Source organism: Bombus fervidus, chromosome 17 (genome assembly GCF_041682495.2).
Source record: "Bombus fervidus isolate BK054 chromosome 17, iyBomFerv1, whole genome shotgun sequence".
NCBI classification, from domain to species: domain Eukaryota; kingdom Metazoa; phylum Arthropoda; class Insecta; order Hymenoptera; family Apidae; genus Bombus; species Bombus fervidus.
This window is the reverse complement of record NC_091533.1, coordinates 5,721,409-5,742,317: the sequence shown is the minus strand read 5'-3', so window position 1 is coordinate 5,742,317 and position 20,909 is coordinate 5,721,409. Positions and strand designations below refer to the sequence as shown.

Here is a 20,909-nt window from a genome sequence, read left to right as displayed (position 1 = left end):
TAACACGATCGATAGTAGCGGTAGCATAAAATCGATGTAATTGGGTCAGTCGATGTTCGAGCGGAGAAGTTCGATCATCGACAAATTACCCCGGATAAGGACGCACTCGTATCTTTTAATTAAGAATTGTTGCGATACCGTTCGAATTAAGTGTGATATCACGTTGAAGCTCTCCATTACTTAATTTCCATATCCCTTTCGATTTCAACGAGAAGAACATTAAATATTTTTAATGAAAATATTTTCTAGATCGCAAGGGAGAAACATCAGTGTACGAATAAAAAGGAAGATTTTGATTGAAAACGAAGAAATCTAGTAGGTTCAAAAGTAGCTGATAAATTGAGGAAATTTTATGAAAGCCAAATGTATAATTATTAATATTTTGATATTTTTAATATTTCAATATTACGACGAGTAATATTTTCAACATCTTGACAAGTAGAGAAAAAACACAGGTTTAATTCTAAGATTAAATAAAAAGGCAATGTTCGTGACATTGAAATTGTTGACAACATATTGAGTTGTAAAAATATTTCACTCACGACAAAAAAGATAATTATTTGTTTACTTATTTGTCACTTATTTCGATGTGTAAGGTTCCTATATTCAACGTAAGTGTTTATAGTTCTAATAGAAACTAATTATTTAAATGCGGATATTAAGTACGGATTTAATCATTCTCCTGCTGTTACTTCCTCGTTTTTTTTTTTTTTTTGCTGATCGTGACTATAAATCCAAGTGGACTTTGCAATCCACGGCTTTACACTCTCTTATTTCCTCGAACCATTAAATCATAAGACGTCGTGGAACTCAAACGAGTTCGCGATCACATAACAGTTCAATAAACCGAATTCCTTTGAACTACAAAAATATATTACTTTTTCTTTCCGAGAATCATGTAAAATATGAAAATTTATTTCCATTGTCACTTGGAATAGAAATGCGACTCGCGGAGCCTAATGTATTTAAAGAGAAAAAGCAGACAAAATATTCTAAAGATTACTTAATAGTCTAAACATTTCGTTAATTGAATTATTCGTTTGAAGGTAAAATATAAATAGTATTTCAGATGCACATTTTTTTAAATGTTACCTTAGACTATTCTTGTAAATTCCTATTTGATTTTCATATCTACGACGTGCTTTCATCGATAATTCGAAGAACATTACTCCTCAATCCGCACGTGTGTTCGTACGGATTCTGTATCTTGCAGTTTCATGACGCTAAATTTGTAAAAATTAGATCACACGATTCTATCAACCGATGTTAAATTTTTATTCGCAATTCTTCTCGCTTCTCTCCTTTGCTTGGAAAATATTCCATTTTAGACACGGTTACGCTATACTATACTACTATTGCAACTCCAGATTTCGTTAGAGCCATCGTTAAAAAATGACATTCGTTCTATAAATTCAGAATTTAATTAATACCTGAATCTAATATCGACAAAATCAGTTCACATCATTGTACGAAACAACATAACTGATAAACGTAAAAAAAATTGAAACCAAAAGAATGCCAAATTTTAATGTTACGTACATATACCTCTCGTATTTTTCCATGCCATCTGTTGCAGACATTATCCAAACAGTGAAGTTCGAAATTATCGACAGTTTCGTAGCAAATACAGAATTTTCCAAAAAGAGTAAGCTCGCTGTTGAACGAGGCTGAATCATTCATTGGTCGTTATCGGCATCAGTACCTCCCGAAATATTGTTCGCTTTATTTGGATAGAACAATATAATAATTGCTTATCGGCTTCTGTTCGTGCTCGTAAAGTCGTGTTTTCGTTACGGTTCGATAAAGACGAATGTCTTCGTGCAAACACATAAACGTTATTTATAGTGAACATTGAATCTACTCTCTGGAAGAACGAAGCGAGCGAAAGACGGGGAAAGTATTGCGTGAAACTGTGGCTGTTTCGCCAATCTGGTCAGCATTTCTCCAGAATACCATCGGATAATTCTCGATTGTTCGCGTTTCACTGTGTACATACACTTGAAAGTGTTTCTTGCGTGACCTTTAACAATTTCAAGGACTTCTTGCTATTCAGAGTTTGCCGATCAACTATGCTATATTAGGTGTTTGAAGTTCGGCGATCAACTATTCTAAATTAGGATTCTGTACTACTCCAAGGTGATCTATCATTTTCGATTAATTCGGTGGTGAACTATGTATATACGTAGCTATGTTTGCTATTTCGAAACTTTCTGTTTTGTGGAAAAATATCGAATTACGCGAAGTCTTCATAAAATGTTGGTTGCGAAGATATTAGCTTTAACCTGGTAGAAGAGATTTCTAGTTCTCGTTGATCGTGTTTCTTTCCTGCAACATATGGTAAAACGTGCAATTTGCGTTTCACCGGCGAAATATAAATCCCAGGCCGCGGATGCTAATTCTTCGTGGCCGAAAGCACCCATGAGCGTGTGTTTCTAGAGGAAAGAAACGGTGATCGACTGGATCGTAAACGTGTTTTACAAGGCTTGGCCATTCTAACGTAGCTTCGATATTATCGGGGGAGCGTCGAGGGCGCGGTTCTCTCCGCCTCTAAAAACAGAAGCCGTTTTCGAGAGCTGGCCGTTTGTCTTTCGCGGCGAACGTTCCAACGAATCGCCATCATAAAACGTACGCCCTTCAGGAGAAAAAGAATTTATTCGTACATAATTGCACCATCTCGGACGAACCGTGTTATTACTGTTCGCGATATACACGTAGAAACATTGGAAATTCTTCGGAGCATTCTTTTTTGTTGGAAACGAATATACGTTGCGTTTCTCTTTCCCTTTTTTTTTTTTTTTTTTTTTTTGCAAAAAACAACGGAAAGAGATCGGCGATTTATACTTTCTTTGTTTACGAAAAATCTTTATATATAAACCTGAAAGGAGATATCATACGTATGTCGCAACTGTAATGGTTCGTTAAAAAATAGAAAAATACAAAACAATTGAAGAAAAAATGATTCAAGGAACGTAATAGGATTAGAAAGGAATAAAAGATGTATGCAGATTTCCGCAGTACGAAATAGAACGAAGACGAACTATAGATAGAGCTGTAATTAAGTGATTTGTTGCTCTGGTACTAGTATATAAAAGTTTGATTGGTTTCGATCAGAAAGTTCGTTTGTTCTAATAATTTTCAGTGAGTTCTATATCGTGTGCAGCAAAAAAGTTGACCTTTTAGTTTTTACTTGATTCTCTTTCTCGAATAGAAGAGTCGATGATTGAGAAAGTTTCTGAAATAATTTGTTGCACCGAGTTTGACAAATAGGAAACTCTAAACTGTCAACGAAGTTCTGAGACCCTCGTAACATCCTCGTGTTTCAAGTTTCATTATCACTCGCTTGTTTATTAATCACTTTTTTATGCCCGTGTCAATATCTCTGCGATAATTCCGTATCATTTTTATCTTTATGTTTGCTTAAACTGTGTGTCGCGTACCCTTAAAAGATTTATATCTACGCCGTTTGAATAAGATATTTGCACATTTATTTTCGCTGGTCAAATGTTACGTACTGCGAAGGTTATTTGATAACGTATTGAGAACAAAAATAATGTTACATTCGGAAAGATCTTAACCCGTCGAATACATAGATAAGAAAATTTGTAGAATTTTAGCAACTTCTTAGTACCGGTATCTCTAACTTGATAAAGCTATAGTAAATATTTTAATATATATTCACGATTTCTCCATAAATTCTCTTTTCCAAAAAATGAAAAACGCGACTGTTCGTGTTCTTTCCCACTAATTTTCAATTCGTTTATAAACCATCTCCGAAATTCTCACACGTGAGTATGCGAAATAATAGTAAAAAGTAACGAGAAGCCATACCATGTAAGGTCATCAAACTTAGGTTCACTTCAGGTAGTCGACCATCGATTAGACCGTTTCTCGTTCAACGAAATCATTTCTTTTATTTCGTGTTTTTACAGCCACGTCGGCGGTGATCCTGAAGACAGAGCACGACCATAATCGTTTATCCAGTCTTTCGGGGGATAATATCCTTGGCACTGGAGTTAGGATTGGTCGGGGCGAGGACGCAGTCGCGGGTATCAACGGCAACATTATGGATTCGGCGCAATCAGCCATGATGAAGCAAACAGACTACGTCGTAGGTCAGTAAAAGAAGCTCTAACATTTTCTTTTCAACGCGTTAAACATACTCGTTAATTAAATTTTATCACCCCGTCGGATCGTTTCTGTGATTCGTAAAGTTACTCGAATTCGTTGAAATTTTCTTTCGTGTTTCGAAATTTTTCCGAGAAAAGTGATCGTTACAGGATAACAATTAACAGCGTAAGCTATTTAAAGAGGAAATATCAACCGTGTATTTATTCGGTGTTTTGTAACGAACGATAATTTTTCTTGCTGCTATCGCTACGGACGAGTTGTGACACTGTGATTGAATATGTAAGAATAAAGACAGAAACGAAGAATAGTGAAACAGAGGTCACGTTTCGTCGGTGATCCCGTCGTTTTTCCGATAACATGTCACGTGCAACCGGCGATTCTTCACCATCGGTATTGAAATGTTCGAAAATCATTTGTAACAGCGTAATTGCTATATAATCCGTGAACTGTGTTCAAAATTGTTATTTATATGCGTGTATTACATAACGATATGCGTAATTTCGATGAACATGCAAATCTTTAAAACTGTTGTTATTCTCTTCGTATTTTATTTTCCTTCTTTTATCGTCGATGATACGATCGTTTTATTTTTATAAGTATCTTTGATCCAATTATAACGTATAACTTCATTTTGTATAAAGAACAGTTATAATTATTATTTTTCCGAGCAATCGCCTGGATTCTTTTGATGTTCGTCATCAAGCAACGTAGTTTGCTCGATTCTCAGAATTACGGAATAATTGACGGGAATATTACAGCCCATTGATCTTGTCTCTCTTTGTTGAAATTAACGTTCAGAGCATCGTGACAACGGACAAGCATATTAGTACGATTGTGAAAATTTCGCAGTTCGTTATCACCGTTCATATTCGCCGCGTTTGCGTCTCTCGTTTCCTCTGGTAAATTTCATTCTATTAAAATCGTCCGATATCGGCCGCGAAACAAACTGTTTCCAGATCACAGTACGTCTTATTTAAATTGAAAATATATGAAGATTCTTAAAGGCTGAAATTGTATTTGATTGGAACTTGTAAATTTTGTATTTGACAATTAGATTAAAAAATGATATTTAGATTGAAATTAAAATTTAGAAAATTTTTTATATTTAATTATACAAGAGTCTTGAAGAAATTGTGACTATGACAAATTCTAAAGATTATCAGGATTTCACAGCAGACTATAAAAAAGAACTGATTTCTCTCCTTCTCTCTCTCTCTCTCTCTCTCTCTCTCTCTCTCTGTCTTGTAAGTCGTAATAAACTTCGTTTGTTGATTAATGATTATCGATTTTACATTAAGTGCTGACCTACAATGTTATGATTGCAAAATAGAGAACAAAACAATGTTATTGTATTAATGCCCGTTTAAATACTATCGGTAATCGAAATCAATAGAACCGACTTAAATGTTCAGTGTCATTCAAAGTCATTACATATATTTATTACGATCTTACTTTCCAACACATTCCTTTCATATCTTTTTTATGTATTCCATTAATCATAAACAATCCATAAGTAAAAGGTAATTTGTTTTATCCGCGTTTTTCTTCGTTGTTCTTGCGTCTCCATTTGAATATATCGTCTTTGGGAATACATTAAATTCTGAATATAGTACTTTCGTTATTGATCTTTTAAAAAGAAATAAGTTAACTAGCATCATACTTGTCACAATTAAAAGTCATCCTTTTCTATTGTTACAAACGAAGAGAACAATTATCCAGAAAGATATATCCTCAGAATTGTTAATAAAAAAGAAATTGATTTTCTAGAGATTTTCATATGTGTAATCTACGTTCGATAATAAATATTCAGTGAATCAATTCAGTGTAACAATTCTTACAAAAAACGCAATTTTCTCGTTAATTACCATTATAATCGATCGATTAAATAACAATCAGAGCACAAAAACGTTGACACTCGAATAACAAACTTCGACCGATTAGACAATCCGCGTAAGTACGAAGTTCACTGTGCCACACGCTTCTCAAGTGGGAGGGAAGAGTGAGCCGCGGAATGATGAATCGTAGAAGCGGAAGACGAAAAACCGCACGATGCACCTACTAATCTATGCTTTTTTAACCTTTGCAGATATTGTCTTGCCAACCGTTCTAATTGCTCTGCTGTTCGTTGGCAACGCCATCATCGTCTACATTATCTTTCAGTATAGAAAGAGGTGAGTAAAGGTCGTGGAATAACTGTGCAGCTGTACCATTCGTTCGCTCCAAAGTTCCTTTCCCTTTGATTTTAATTGTTTATACGTACAACGCAACCTGCTTGATTATACATGGCGAATTCATGATTTGAAAATATCGCAATGGCATGTTAAATGATCGTTGCTTGCCATCGTTCTGGTCAATCTTCAAGGAATCCCGAGTAATTTCACTCTCCTGAGTAAATCTCTTCATTGTGATATATATATATATATCTGACATATTAGTATATTTTCAATATGTAACGTCAGAAATTCAGTCTACGACGAATTCAGTTCCAAGAACTGGTAGGGATAGCGATGGTCAGTTAACAAGGCAAAATCTTGGTTACTTGTAGTTGTTCGTGTAGTATATTCACGATTATTTTGAACATTTTATTTTTTACTGACCAATTTTTATCATTCTAATATAAGCGATCATATCGTATATCAGTATAAAGAATTATTATTAAAAATATTCCTAAAACAATAATTAAGTAAATATAATAAAACTCACGTGTGAATATTCTGGCTTATTTTGATTCGTCTTTGGTGCCATTGAACAATCCAATATCCAACGATTGCAGTTCGCAACAAATATTCTTGCGATATAGAAAGTGAAGCTTAAATTTCGTTTGCAGGAAAGTTCCATCGATAGAGCAGGGCGAGGAAATGTCTCTACATAACGCAGCCGAGGTGCCACAGGTGTGATTCGTCGTGTTAGAATCAGCGATAAAATTTAAGGTGCCAGCCCAAAAAGCGTCAGCGAGAAGGCCTACGTTGCATTTTTCTACGAGGATGATCTCCAAACGAAAATGGATCTCTAAAAATAGGATCGTCGAGGAATATCGAACATCGTCTTTTTTCTTTCTTCTCCACTTTTAGAAAGAAGAATGATCGTCGAGTCTGCAAATGGATCCTCGAAACTCGTGTTCATTCGATTTTGATAGTTATATGTCCTTTGGTTGGGACACATGACTGGAAAATGTCTTTTTCACGCGCGCGAAATTCAGAGACGCTCTCGAAGAAAAGACTATAATAATGCGCTCGTCGCCACTCGTAATAAGAACCGCTGTCAATATCTAGGAAACCAGGCGCCTAGTTAGTGCTGCCATGGTCTTCTACCTACATGTTCACGCATACAGACACACATACGTACACGTAAACTTACGATAATGTATTATAATGTAAGGAAATAATATATTCTATATTTCGTCCAAATTGTGACTTAAGTTAAGAATAAACAGATGTTTTCATAATACACTTGCCTTCCCGAATATTTCATTAAATTCTATTTTCAGAAGGATAATATTTTAATAATTATATATATATATATATAATTTTTATGAAATTTAATTGGAAATTTATTTAAAAAATTAAATTGAAAATTAGAAATATTTTTGTAAGGGCTCGCCTAAAATCTCCTCCAAAGTGCGTACTGCATTTTGAGCATACTTCTCCGTAGTTTCGTCTTCGTCTTCCAACATTTCTGCCAAGAAGGGTATAGTTTCTGGCAAGAGTGGCATGAAATCTTCACCAAGCTTCCTTACAATTTCAACCTATATTCGTGTGAAATAAAATATTAAATTAATAGCATTTTATAACTTAATCGAATTGTACTTCTGATGCGATTAACTAAATCTATTTCGTTTTAATATAATCGTCCAGTAACGATATCGTTACAATATTATTTGTAACCAATTATGAATTAATATTAATTACCTAATAATAATTAATACAATTAACTTGACAAAATATAAGCTTTCACTCACCAACGCATTCAGTGCAGCGGTTCTAACATATGGTTTCGTATGTCTTGTCTTCAGCAACGTCTGGTACACTAATTGCTTGTGCAAAGAGTCGTCAGGAATGGCACTAGCGAAGGCAGCAATACAAGGCACCACTAATTCGCTCGCTCTTTTTTCGTAATCCTTTGTGGAGCCCAAAGTATTCTCCAACTGATCCACAATTGGTTTAGCCAGTATTTCGAATCTCTCTTGACTCACGAAATTATGAGCGTCGTAACTGAAGACTCGATATAGAGTCAATAAAACGGCTTCTACCAACTCGATTTTGCTAGACTCTTCAGGCAGAGTCATCTCCTGCGATTCCTCTATGATCGCTGGATTATTACTACTTAACAATATCGCTGCATGCTTGATGAAGTGACCAGCAAACAGAACGAAAAGTGATTTTAGACATTCTGCTATGTTTGCTGAAAGTCTGCAACAGATGATTTATATATTTTTATCCGTGATTAGGTAACTATATGTAAGCTTTAACGCACAAAAATTACAAAAAAAATTACAAAATAAAATAAAACTCGGATAAAATAATTTAATCAACCTGTAGAAAGTGATATTTCGTTCCTTGTACTGTGGATTTCTAGCAGCCCAGTCGTAAAGTTTATAATAAAGCGGTCTAAAGGTAGTCTCGCTTAGTTTCAGTACTAAAGCAACCAATGCTTTACTGGCGCTTTCCTCTACAACCACCACATCCTTCGCTGTTAATTCCGATTCGTCTACTTCCATGTCATCCGGCGAGTTTGAAATATCTTCGCGAAACTGTAAAACCTTCAAGAAGAATGTGCCTAAATCCGGTATAACTGCGTTTATGTCGTTAGGTTGAGCGCTATTGAATGATTCTACTAGCACGTTCATCAGCGCTGGGATACGTTGGTACAATTTCTTTGCAAGCAACGTCATATATGTCCTGTTGACTGCTGGTAACAGCACTCGCGAAGGAATGCACGTGGAGAGTTTCTGGGTTGTTGCATTTAATCGTGATATTACGATGCCAATCTATGAAAATGGTAAAAGGAAAATCTTCAAAAATATTGATTATCGTCTAATTGTATAACGTAGTCTCAAATATTGATAAAATCATATCAGATAGTTAAAAACTATACGTAAAAAATCTTCAAAAATATAGTAAACAATAGAGAATGAATAGAAAAGGTGAAAACACTTTGAGAAACCTACGAAATGTGGCCAAAAGATAGTGAATGACAAAAGTATTTAATAAAGTAGTAAATCATACCTTTTGATGTTCCGTATCAGTGTACAGAGAGTTCAATCTAGCCAGTTCAAACAGTAACTGATCCAAATACAAAGATAAGAAGTTCCCTACAGATTCGACGATCTTTTGCAACGCGCTTACTATACTGACGACTATTACATCCGGCACACCTTGATGGCAGTGATCTTCTAACAATTGCAGGATCGCCGGTACAAATTTGTTCAATGAATGTATCGCGTGAATACGCATAGAACTGCATAATTCCGCGACACAAAGAGCAGCGCTGGCTAGTACAGGTCCTTCTTTCGATCCTAACAGCTCGGTGGTCATCTCAAGAATCTATAACAAAAAAAATTTATTAATTTAATTAATTTATTTAATTATCCGTCGGTAATGGATTTTTTTCGCAAAAATATATAAGATATTCAAAATATGGTCTTCGTTATAATATTGTAGTTGCTGAATAGAACGACTCTCCATTTAAGATTTATTTTTTCGCTTATGTTTACAAAAATATGAAATTGCATAAACACCCGCAATCTATTAATGACCAACTGGTCAACCAATGATTTTCTATTTCTGTTAAATAATATATCGACTTACCGGTTTGAACAGTATAGGATGATCTCTAGCCAACAATTTCGCCAGCAATTTTATAGTAATCAAGACAGTTTGCTGTACAATCTCCTGTTCCTGCGTTTCAGACTTTACTTTCACTGATACTGTCTTCGACAAAGATTCAATCAACTGTAACAAATCTTCATGATCCTCTTCGTTAAACTTTCTTTGTTGAAGACGCGTATTAAGAAGCTCCAAGGCTTTCCTCTTCACTGTCAGTAAATTATGTTCTATGAGACGCTTGATACTGAGCAAGAATACTCCATTTGGCAATAAATTATTCACCAAATCTAACACGTCGTATAAATGATGCAAAAGAACCTTCCAATATTTCGCAATTGGCTTTCCTTGATCTTTATCGGCATTCTTCGAAGTACATTGAATTAGTATGATTAATTCAACGATCAGTTGATCGTAATACGGTCTCACGTTATTCACTTCGGTAGAATCGAACTCGGCAACTTTATTAATAAAATGTGGTGACGATAACAGATTACTTAAAAACTGGACCAGAGTATATTTATAATGTCTCAAGTGTTTAGGGCTACTAGTACTAACATCAAAGATGTGTTTATATTTAAACGAAATCGCAGCTCTCCTGCCTTCTTCGTCTTCTACATCTACGGGCAATTCTTTCAGAAACTGAGCCAATTTCACGCAAACCTGAATAAGTCTGGCGGGTGGAAATTCTTGAGATACCTGCAGAGCAAATTCTAATCTCTGTCCAGGTGTCTTTTGATTCGTAATACGCATAGTTCTCGACATAATGTGGCTTTCGAAACTCAACAAGTAATACAAATGAAAATGATTATCCAATAATTGTAATAACTTCACGAATAATGGAGTTCGTCTGTGTTCTGGAATATCGGGTAACGAAACGATAAATGTTCTCAGAACCTCGCAAGCATGAGTTTCATTCTCAACCGCGTTTATTATAGGAACCACGGTCTCGATGGTCTTGGATATTATTTGAATGGAATAAGCATCGTCCTGACGTACCACGGAACTTCCCATGAAAGTGAAAATAGGCATTATAGTGTATAGAGCGCATCTCACGTCGACGATTTTTAATAACTCTACTAGAACTAATAGAGCGTGATGATGTGTTTGGGGATTCCTTGAAGTTCTAATACATTGTGTGATTAAGTCTATTTGTAAATGAGCATCACGAATAGGCAATTTCTTCACTGTTAATCGATGAATAGTGGATAGTAATAATTGGTTCGTATATTCTATAGGACTTTGTTCTTCGAAACTGAGGCACGTCTTCAGCAAATTAAACAGGATCGGGTAGAGTAATTCCTCGTGTTCGATATTGTCAGCTTGTTGAACGAACTCTAAAAGAGTCACACCGCGTTTCCATTCTCTTCTGTTGATGATGGTTGGATCAGGAGCGCGAATGAGACTGATCCGTCTTTTATTTTTCATTTTACTGTCGTTTGGTTCGGCATTCTTGAGATCCTTCATGATCTGTAGTTCGTCGACTATAAGCTGTGCGTTCACTTGAATTTTTCTCATCGCTCTATTGGTCGAGGAAATAATGTTTCCTATTTCACAATCAGTGGCCACGTCTACTAATTTAGCTACAATTTTCTTCTGAAGAACATTGGACGCTTCTTCGGCTTTTTGGAAGAAGGTACTACCTATTTGTTTTAGAAGAATCACACTCGGTGGGTGTTGATTTCCGGATTCTGTTATCAGTTGAATCTTGTGCTCCTCTATGCTAGCTTCGAATAACTTCCACACTTGTTCAACGGTGAGTGCCTTTACCGTTGAGCTGTTGAATCTCTGAAGTATGTTTTTCAACAAATTTCCTGCAGATTTATTTTTAGAATCGGTCTGAAGCATTTCTAGAAGGTGTAATCCAAGAGGAACTAATCGTTCAAGTATCGTGGGCCCATTCACGTGAACTAGAATATCAAGCAGCTGTGATTTAATATGTAAAGGAGTTTGCCGGTCCATGACTATCTCGAATAACATTTGTTGCGCTTGTTGTAGCCTCCTTCGAAGATCCATCTTCAATTGTTTGCATACATCTGGATCAGGTGATAATAGAATGTAAAGAGATAAAGATAATTGATCAGGATCTAAAGATATTTCCGGGCTTCTGATGGCAAGTTCTTGCAGTAAGGATGGAAAAGGATCCACCATTGTGCAACGATTAAGCACTTCAGCACTTGAGTACTTGCTTATGAGCTTCTCGAGTACTTTTAACGACGCTATTCGACATTCGTTGTTCTCTCTGGCTAACGAAAGTAACAAATTCGTGACAAAGACTTTATCCTCGAACGCCCATTCGGAAGATTTGCATTGATTCAGCAGGACTTGAGTTATCTTCAAGCAATGAAAGGACGTTTGCACTTTCACAGGCTTTATGTACAGTTGAGAGAGAAAGCGGATAAGATCCTGAATCGTGGAAAAATGTCTTTGGAAAAATATTTGTAGACAACGAGAATAATGCTTGCACCAATATACATTGTCTATTCCCTCGAAGAACATCTCAAGAAGTCTCAAAATCAAATTACTACGATGTTGATTGTTCTCGAAATCGATCGCCGGATTCGACTTCAAATCGAGACGTCGGTGAACCATTTCCAGAACGTAGGTACCCACTTGCAATGGGAGAACACCTTGAGAAGTTAGTTCTATGGCCATTTGTATATTATCTCCTGTAATGTTATTGCAATTTTGTAATAATTTCACTTGCGGGTATTTTTTAATCATCTCCGTGGCCATTTCGATTACCTCTCGAGCTATTTGCGGTTCCAGAGATCCAACAGGGACTCTACATACGGATCCGAGTAAAATTAGATTGAAAAACATGGAAGCTGCATCACCATGAGCGATCTGTTGCTTCATTGCGCTTAATATGCTATCCGTTGGCGGCAGCAATTCCCAGTTTAATATATTATGAAAAGATGCCGATGAAACTGCCTCTGCGTTCGGTGATTTTCCTAGATCCTTCTGCACGTGTTGCATGTAAATATTGTTCCTAGCAAAGTTCGATTCTAATACTTCCATCGCGATATCCACGTCTGCGTCGTCATTTGGGAATAAATATGGCAATGATGTAATGAATACGCTAGTATCATCTCCGATTTTACAGAGTTCTAATAAGATTTTCAACGCTGGTTTCGCTAGTATTTTCCTACGGCTGGTGTGACAAGTCGATAGTAATATCTTCAACTCATCGATCAATATATCTGCAGATAGAAGACTTGTTAGGCGTTTCGTAGAAATAGTGAGCAAAGCTTTGATTACATCTACTTCTGTGTCACTGAATCTGGATTGTATCGTGGTTGTCATCATCTCCTGGAAACTTTCAGGAATATTCACGTCGGAATCCGCCAACATTTCCAACGCTACAATTCTCTGTACCGGATTGATATGAATCAACTTGTCGAGTATACCAACAACTTCTTGCGTGTCCTTGGCTCCAAAATGCCAGGATGTAACAAATTCCAATGCCAGTTTGGAATCTTTGTCTGTTTCACTGCGTTTCATCAATCCTTTCAAGTAATCATCGAATCTTTCAGGATACGTTCTTTCAAGAGTATGATACAATCTTATCAGGAATTCTCTAGCTTCGTTTTTCATGTCAGTTGAAAGAAACTCCTTCTGTAATACATTCCACAAAATCGTGTCCACTCCAATATCGTCCAGCTTTATTCGTGACAATATCTCATTCACCATATTCTGTATTCGAACTGTTTCCGATGGACTGTCCAAAATCATGCGACAACTTGTTTGTAGTAACGATACAATGAATTTTAATATGTTCACAGAGGATTGAAGCTTGATTGCGAGCTCGATGAACCAGGACAATTCCGATAGTCGAGTAGCAAGACTTTTTGGAACTGTAGTAAGTCGATGAATCGGTACATTGTACAAGAAGAATAACAGGTGCAAAGCTTCCTCTTTTAGATGCGTTTTCTTGAATATCTTCAGAAGTAATTTTTCCATAGTTGTGTCATTCAGTTTCTCTTTGAACGTCAGTTTTGCTAAGATCATGTAACTACTGGCTACGAAATCGGAGATGGAACTTTCTAAACTTTTTAAAATAGTTGGTAACATATGGCCCATTTGTACTTCGGAAATTCCAGATGATTGATCAATAATTCCTAATATTGAAGTTGTGTAAAATGCGTACAAAGTACTTAAAGAAGACGCTCGCTCTGAATATGTGTTAGTAGCGGTAATTACGTGATTGCAAATTAGTTTTAGTAAAGCATTATCACAACTAAGACGATTGACTAACGTTATTGTAGCTAAGGGAACACCTGGCTTTTGAAGGGGTTCTAACCAGTGCCAGTTATCAGCATTATCAGATAGATTTAATACTTGTAACGCTCTTGCAAACATCCGAGTTTCGTGATAAGGTAATATTAAAAGCAAAAATTGATCTCTATTAAATTCTTCTATGTGAAACCTACATATTAACCATTCAAGAGTTTTATGAGCGTTATTAAGCAAGAAGTAAGGAGATAGAAGGATAAGAAACTTTTCAATCTGTCTATCTAACTTCTTGTTAACTTTAACATCTTGCACAGCACGTTCAAGATTCAGCGAACTTTGTGCAAAAAGAGTATGTTCAAATTCTAAAAATACGTCCGATAGTTTAATCAACTCTTGCAATCCATTTTGACCTAGGGAAGAAATAAACAGTATCAATTATCGCTTCAATAAAAAATATGTAGAGATAGAAACATAAAATAAAGTGTGTTACCTATGCTTAGGACTGTCTCTCTGTCTAAATTAGCAGCTTCCGTGGGATCAAATAACAAGCTTTTACGTTTTTTATCTTGATGCAGTATTGTTGTTTGAGGGGTTCTTAATTGTTTTAATTGTCTCGCAAGAGATGTAGCCATCTTGAAACTATAATTTATAATTCAAAACATAAAAAAAGATATAGATATATAAAACATGCACATAACCTTATGCTGTACATAACCTTACCTTTTTTTTTATTCGTTAGAAATAGATGGAGTCAAATCTTCCTTAATATAGTAAAAAGGTTTTTACAAATATTACAAAATATTTTCAGTATTTATGATATATTAAATTACCGAAACAAAGATATACATATGTGAGTATGTACATTTGGTACATGTGATAATATTGTAAGTCGTAACCTCTAACTAACCACATGCGCATGTACAGGCAGATCTTTGATGAATGTGGTCGCTACAAACTGTACGGTGTTATGATTTTTTTCCTCATTTCATCAACGGTAGTACTACACGTGAAAGAAAACCTATCACAACATTGGATTGTATACGATCCATAGAATTCTATTATTTATCTGAATTAAAGGAATCCTTAAGTATTGTATTAACCTTGATATAAATTTTACGTTACTTTCTGTACTCGGATTAAAAAAAAAAATATATATATACATACTTACATACTTCTGAATAAAACGGAAAAATAATTTTATAAGGTTTACATAACGGTGTAAAATTCTCATTTTTTTAACGAAGAAAATGGAGGATTCGTTTGAAAATATTAATCCCAAATTATATAAAAAAATAGATGAAAGAGAAATTACTGCAGAAGATGAAGATGAAGATATTGTAGATGAATTTGATGCACGTGAAATTTTTGGTATGTATTTATTAATATCATAATGTTTTCTGAATTTTAATGTCGTATACAATTATTTTTTCTAACATATGATTTACAGATTTGATTAGAAACATCAATGATCCTGAACATCCTTTGACATTGGAAGAATTGAATGTGGTAGAACAAAGTCTCATTGAAGTAACGTACAAACATGATATAAAAAGATTATGGTATACATTATCAACCTTATTATCAAAGAAAGTAATATGTTTTCTTCCAGATTAATAACAAAGCAAGTACAGTTCACGTAAAATTTACTCCAACGATACCACATTGCAGTATGGCAACATTAATTGGTTTATCAATTAGAGTACAATTACTGCGAGTTCTACCTTCAAGATTTAAAGTTAGCGTTGAAATTACACCAGGTACTCATATGTCAGAGGCAGCAGTAAATAAACAATTAGCTGATAAAGAAAGAATAGCAGCAGCTCTTGAAAACAATCATCTACTTGAAGTAATTAATCAATGTATCGGTATAAAATGTTAATATTATCTAAAAGGTATGAAATTCAACATATATAATTTATTAGAGATATCTTATCATTATTTTCTAGTTTATTGACATAAATTTCAAATTATTATAATTAAATCTTTATAACTAATTAAATATATAAAGAAATTTCATATACATAAAATCTCATTTTTTCATTGTTGCTGATGTTGCTTTCGATAAATCTTTTACTGGGTTGTATTTATATGTCCTTTGGACTGGACCTTTAGCCGCTTTATTAAATTGTTTTACATCTGCGTGTGCATAAGATGCTAATCTATTAGATATTTTCATGTTAGTCCAAGCTAGAAAAAGAATTGTTTATGTAATAAATCTAAAACTGTATTATACTGCGAACATTTATTTGAAAGTACCATCGGAAAATGATTGCTTGAAGCCTTTGTCTTTCTTTACTGTATTTTTGGTCGTCATACGCTGCACAGGAGGGATATTAAAATATGCTTTTACTTTCTCTAAACGCATTACTTGATTTTCTGCCACGGTTAGAATATTTGAAACAGTCCAGTGACACAAAATGGCCTGAAACAAATTTTTTTAAATATTTATGATACCAACTAAAGATAAATAAGAGCTATGCAACTTACTCCTGGAAACTTTATTGCAAATATAAATGAAATAACTGGTAGTATTTTAAACATATTTCGTATTATTGGAGTCAAAGATTCCGAATTTTTCAATGTATGTGAAATAACAGCATACAATGTTATAGTAGTACCCAGTGGCAACAGATAATATGGATCAGTACTAGTTAAATCCATAAACCACCACAATCCACCTTCCTTTAAACTTTCTACGGGTTTAGCAGTCATTTGTCGTAGAGCAAAAAATATTGGTAGATGTGCTGCGATCTATTTGGTATATAGGAATAAATTTTAATATTTAAATTATCACAGACGTGCCTAAGTACATAATATACCAATTTAATCGCGTACCTTCAAATAATTCGAAACAGGAAACATCTTAACATTATTTTTCTTCAACAGCTCTTGTAATTCAAAAGCATATACACTAGCTAAAAGACAAGAATAAAATTTATTTATTTAGATAAATATATAATAGTACATACCTTATAATATGCTGGATAAATACGTTAGTACACACCTTCTTGATAATTTCCACACGTTCTTGCTTCGGTCATATTTTCCTGTAATCTTACCATTTGTGGTAGAATAGTGCTCATATTGGTAGCATTTTTCTGTGCCAATATCGTACATGGAAATGTTGCAAATTTGATAAGTGTCGAAGTTAGTACAATTGTTGCCCACCATGGTAGATTACAATTAATATGAAGTAATTCGTAAAATGTTTGAATAATTCCCATAGGGCCATATCCGCCTAATCCTAAACTTTCAAAGGTAGGTTCCCCGTTTGTATGTAGTTTAATAATTTCTGTGATTTCTGTAGGCGATGGTATTTGCGGTAGAGGTGGATCTGTAAAAAATACAAAAAATTATACGTCTTCTAATTTAAAAATAAAAAATATTATATTACCTGGTATTTCATTTAATAGATCTTTCTCTGTTACTGAATTATTTAGATCTGTTATTTGTGTTGGTGACACAGGTGATTCTAAAAAACATGGTAGACTACATTTTTTATTATTATATTTTTGAGAACATATATGAAATTAGAGATTTTTTCACACCTGGTGGCGTATTTGACGCATTTTCCTTTATTGTTGTATTAACTGTGCTTTCATACCGAGCGAAATAAATCTTATGAATTTTCGGAAGTTTATGAACGTTTAATACACAATCCCGTTTCAAAGGACCGTTCGTTATATTATATGCGAGACCGCTAAAGTGACATTCTGTTGTTTTCTGAATATATACATATTTTCATCATTAAAATATTTATATATATATATATGTATATGTATATATAAGTGTAACATAACCTAACGAGAAACAAGAGTTTAACTTACGTAAAGTCCTGTATTTGTATTTAACAGTTTTTGACTAACACGTACACATAATCGTGTTAACATGATTTTGTTTATATACTAGTAATATTTAATCCTATATTATGACAAAGTATAGTGAATTAAAGGGATTTTCTCTTTTTTCTATCACGTGTAGAACTAAAATCCAGTATTAAGTTACAAGTTGTCACACTATACTTCAGATGGCATCCTGAGTTCAATTTGAGAATATGTTCAGAGTTAATTTAAGTTATACTTGAGGTACTAATGAAATTTTTAAGTATATTCATAAGAATTTCCTATCGAGCTGCTGTATATAAATATTTGCGAAATTTGAATTCTTAGTTTCCAAACAGGAATATGCTTTTCGATATCGAAAATTTTCTAAGACGCAAAATGTTCTAATTAATGAAACGAAGGAAAATATACAAATTCGAACAAACTTCCTCTTTGACGTATATTCGCAATTCTTCATAGTACCGATCCTGATTCGAATCGATTATAAAGTTGCATACAGTGGCGCTGTGTGGCGTTTTGATATCGGAGGATTCCCCCGGTTCTTTCACGAATTCGAAAGGCCAAGCTGCGCCATTGACACGACACTAGAATTAAGCTGTCAGTGCCGACTCACGTGATCGAATCTACTGCAATGACATTCAGTTTGCTTCTCGGGACCAAGGTTATTAAGACAGACCTACTATTTAAGTTTCTCTCGTGCCTTCTTTCGTTTTCGGGACCTGCTTTCCCCCTTTTACCTACCTTAATTCACGTAGCTGCTTTTGAACCAGGTTCTGCTACTCGTCACAGGGTCTGTTGGTTTAAGACGATAATACATAGCTGTGTGAGATTTCACGTGAACAAAAACAGATTAAAGAAAGAAGAAGAAAAAGATCGTGAAACGGAGAGGAATGGCAGAAGACGGCACGGTTCTAATTACAGATCCACATTGTCAGCGAAGGTCTCTAACCACCATGCTTTGGCACCGACTGTCAATTTCTCCACAAAATAATTCGGTAACAACTCCGCTTTTTCGATGGCGCAACTACCGCTTCGTTGTTATCTTTTCTTCCTTTTATGAATGTGTGCCGTAACGTTCAATTAGATTCGAGTCAAAGTATTTATCCGGTCAGATTTCAGCCCTGGAGCGATTCACCAAACTATTTTTAACATCGTTGTTATACAAAATTGAAATTATATTCACCACCTGACGCTAGGATTTCTCCTTTTTTGTTATTGTAGATTAACGTTGTTGAACACATTTGCGAGTACATAGGACGAATTAAATAAAGTTTGTATTTTTTGACATTTTATAGTTATCCGAAGAACTAAAATTCATACCTACAAGAAAGTCATCGCGTAACACCTTCGAAACCTCCCAAGAACCTGGTATTCATCCGCGTAGAGCGTAGAAGATGGAAGATCGTTTCTTCGACAGGATTACCCACTTTACGCCCGGCTAGCAGGTCAACCAGGGCGAAAGATAATGGGATTGAGCGTTCTTCGAAAAGAACAAGATAGCGAAGCTGTCACAGGAGAGGAACGACACCAAGTTCAGCCTTGCGTCAACGTCGTATCGCGATCCCTTTGATCGTGCCGATAAAACCCAGTTCGTACAGAATTTTCGTGAAGACCAACACCTAGCTAGATGAAGTCATTTTTGCTGAGCAAGCTGACCGTCCATTACGTATCAGTGTCCCATTAATTACAAATCGTAATAATAATTTTGGTTAGGATCTATAAATTTGTAGACTTCGTGTCTACGTAAGTTTACATTTCTGAATGAGTTCTGTTCGTTTTCTGAAATGACTACGCACTTTATATAGTGGACAAAGGAAAGTGTAAAATTGGTAATTAGACATATGAAAATTAACAAGTTTTGTATTAAACGTTTTTTAAGATATTATCCATTCTTTCATCTATATATTGTATCTATTCGTTGCTCTTGTCAATTATATTATATTATAATTTCGTTTCATAAAATTATAGTGCCTTTTACGCTATTCATCTTTTAATTTGCCAACGACTAAAGTATAGAATTAGTATTAAAGGAATTAAAGTGAAAAGCACATGGAAAAATACGTAATTCAAGCGAAAAAATAAATTTTCATTCGTATGCTTTGCAAAAAATCATTCAGATCCTTAAAAGTGTCATTGCATATAAATCTATAAAATTTTTATGACGAATTATGAGTTGGCATTTTATATTATGTAATACGCGAAACAAATCGCAAATTTCCTTCAAGACAAACAAGCCTAATGGACTTTCCTTACACACAGTATCAATTTTGCACGAACACGTTCCTAACCGATCTCAGCCTATAAGAAATAACCAAAGATCATGTGTAACCGATTAAACGGATCGAACGTGAACTCGAAGATCGAAATTATAGGTAATTAGACTATAAACATGACAGCCGATTTCGTAGAGGCGCGTCTCGATCACGCATCTTCGAGGAGATTCTTGTCTATGACAAATTGCGCTCTGGGCGATCCATCGAGGCCTGATCGATTCGCTCGTTGCGATTCCATCGTGATATTAGCGGCGTGCGAGCGACACGTTCGCCAATTATCGCGAAATTTGCACGCTGCCACCGGCCGTTTTTCCTCTCACGCGCGTGCGCATGAGCGTTGTTAATGACGAACCGACGCGGCGGCTGTTGTAAATCAATTTTTAATTGCGATTCCGGTTCGATCAGCCACGTTGCGAAAGTGTTGTTAATATCGTGAATGAAATTTGGTGGGTAATGCATACTTGTGACGGGTAACGGTCCTTCGTTCGCTTTTAATAGTCATCTGTCGAGCTGCGTCTCGCACAGGGACCAGTTTAATGGTATAACGAAACGTTTAAGCTTGAAAATATCGTTGCAAATGAGAGGAATGCTTTTACGTTTACGTCTCT

At 35.1% G+C, this 20,909-nt stretch overlaps 4 protein-coding genes across 8 annotated transcripts in view; 2 read left to right on the top strand and 2 right to left on the bottom strand.

Moving 5' to 3' along the window:
- Positions 1 to 7,575, top strand: part of LOC139996183 (uncharacterized) — a 30,665-nt gene extending 23,090 nt beyond the window's left edge. The window contains exons 7-9 of one of the 2 annotated variants that reach the window (XM_072020352.1): positions 3,930 to 4,112; positions 6,215 to 6,299; positions 6,956 to 7,575. In XM_072020352.1, coding sequence (XP_071876453.1) covers positions 3,930 to 4,112; positions 6,215 to 6,299; positions 6,956 to 7,025 — 338 coding nt within the window. In that variant the 3' untranslated portion in view covers positions 7,026 to 7,575. Of the gene's footprint in view, positions 1 to 3,929; positions 4,113 to 6,214; positions 6,300 to 6,955 lie in introns of those variants that run through there. The other variant, XR_011802162.1, reaches the window with a different exon arrangement.
- On the bottom strand, positions 7,316 to 15,070 carry L(2)k09022 (HEAT repeat containing 1 homolog l(2)k09022). Of its 2 annotated transcripts, none has more exons than XM_072020350.1 (7): positions 14,907 to 15,070; positions 14,677 to 14,825; positions 9,936 to 14,596; positions 9,354 to 9,671; positions 8,661 to 9,115; positions 8,087 to 8,537; positions 7,316 to 7,873 (listed from the first exon to the last, which is right to left on the bottom strand). In XM_072020350.1, the coding sequence occupies exons 2-7, from the start codon at positions 14,816 to 14,818 to the stop codon at positions 7,703 to 7,705; spliced, it is 6,198 nt and encodes a 2,065-aa protein (XP_071876451.1). In that variant the 5' UTR covers positions 14,819 to 14,825; positions 14,907 to 15,070; the 3' UTR covers positions 7,316 to 7,702. The 2 variants fall into 2 exon arrangements, with proteins under 2 accessions (XP_071876451.1, XP_071876450.1); XM_072020349.1 differs by having other exon boundaries at positions 14,677 to 14,827; positions 14,910 to 15,070.
- Positions 15,071 to 15,113: 43 nt separating this feature from the next.
- On the top strand, positions 15,114 to 19,375 carry Galla-2 (MIP18 family protein galla-2). Of its 3 annotated transcripts, XR_011802163.1 has the most exons (5): positions 15,114 to 15,554; positions 15,634 to 15,713; positions 15,796 to 16,078; positions 18,818 to 19,023; positions 19,324 to 19,375. XR_011802163.1 is itself a non-coding variant. In XM_072020356.1 (4 exons), the coding sequence occupies exons 1-3, from the start codon at positions 15,434 to 15,436 to the stop codon at positions 16,063 to 16,065; spliced, it is 471 nt and encodes a 156-aa protein (XP_071876457.1). In that variant the 5' UTR covers positions 15,114 to 15,433; the 3' UTR covers positions 16,066 to 16,078; positions 18,818 to 19,221. The 3 variants fall into 3 exon arrangements, 2 of the variants coding, with proteins under 2 accessions (XP_071876457.1, XP_071876456.1); XM_072020356.1 differs by lacking the exon at positions 19,324 to 19,375 and having other exon boundaries at positions 18,818 to 19,221; XM_072020355.1 differs by lacking the exons at positions 18,818 to 19,023; positions 19,324 to 19,375 and having other exon boundaries at positions 15,796 to 16,932.
- On the bottom strand, positions 15,633 to 18,143 carry Oxa1l (OXA1L mitochondrial inner membrane protein). Its single transcript, XM_072020353.1, has 8 exons — positions 18,014 to 18,143; positions 17,735 to 17,909; positions 17,581 to 17,658; positions 17,191 to 17,520; positions 17,022 to 17,101; positions 16,674 to 16,937; positions 16,443 to 16,608; positions 15,633 to 16,373 (listed from the first exon to the last, which is right to left on the bottom strand). Exons 1-8 carry the CDS (start codon positions 18,074 to 18,076, stop codon positions 16,216 to 16,218), a joined length of 1,314 nt encoding a protein of 437 aa, XP_071876454.1. The 5' UTR covers positions 18,077 to 18,143; the 3' UTR covers positions 15,633 to 16,215.
- Positions 19,376 to 20,909: the final 1,534 nt, after the last annotated feature.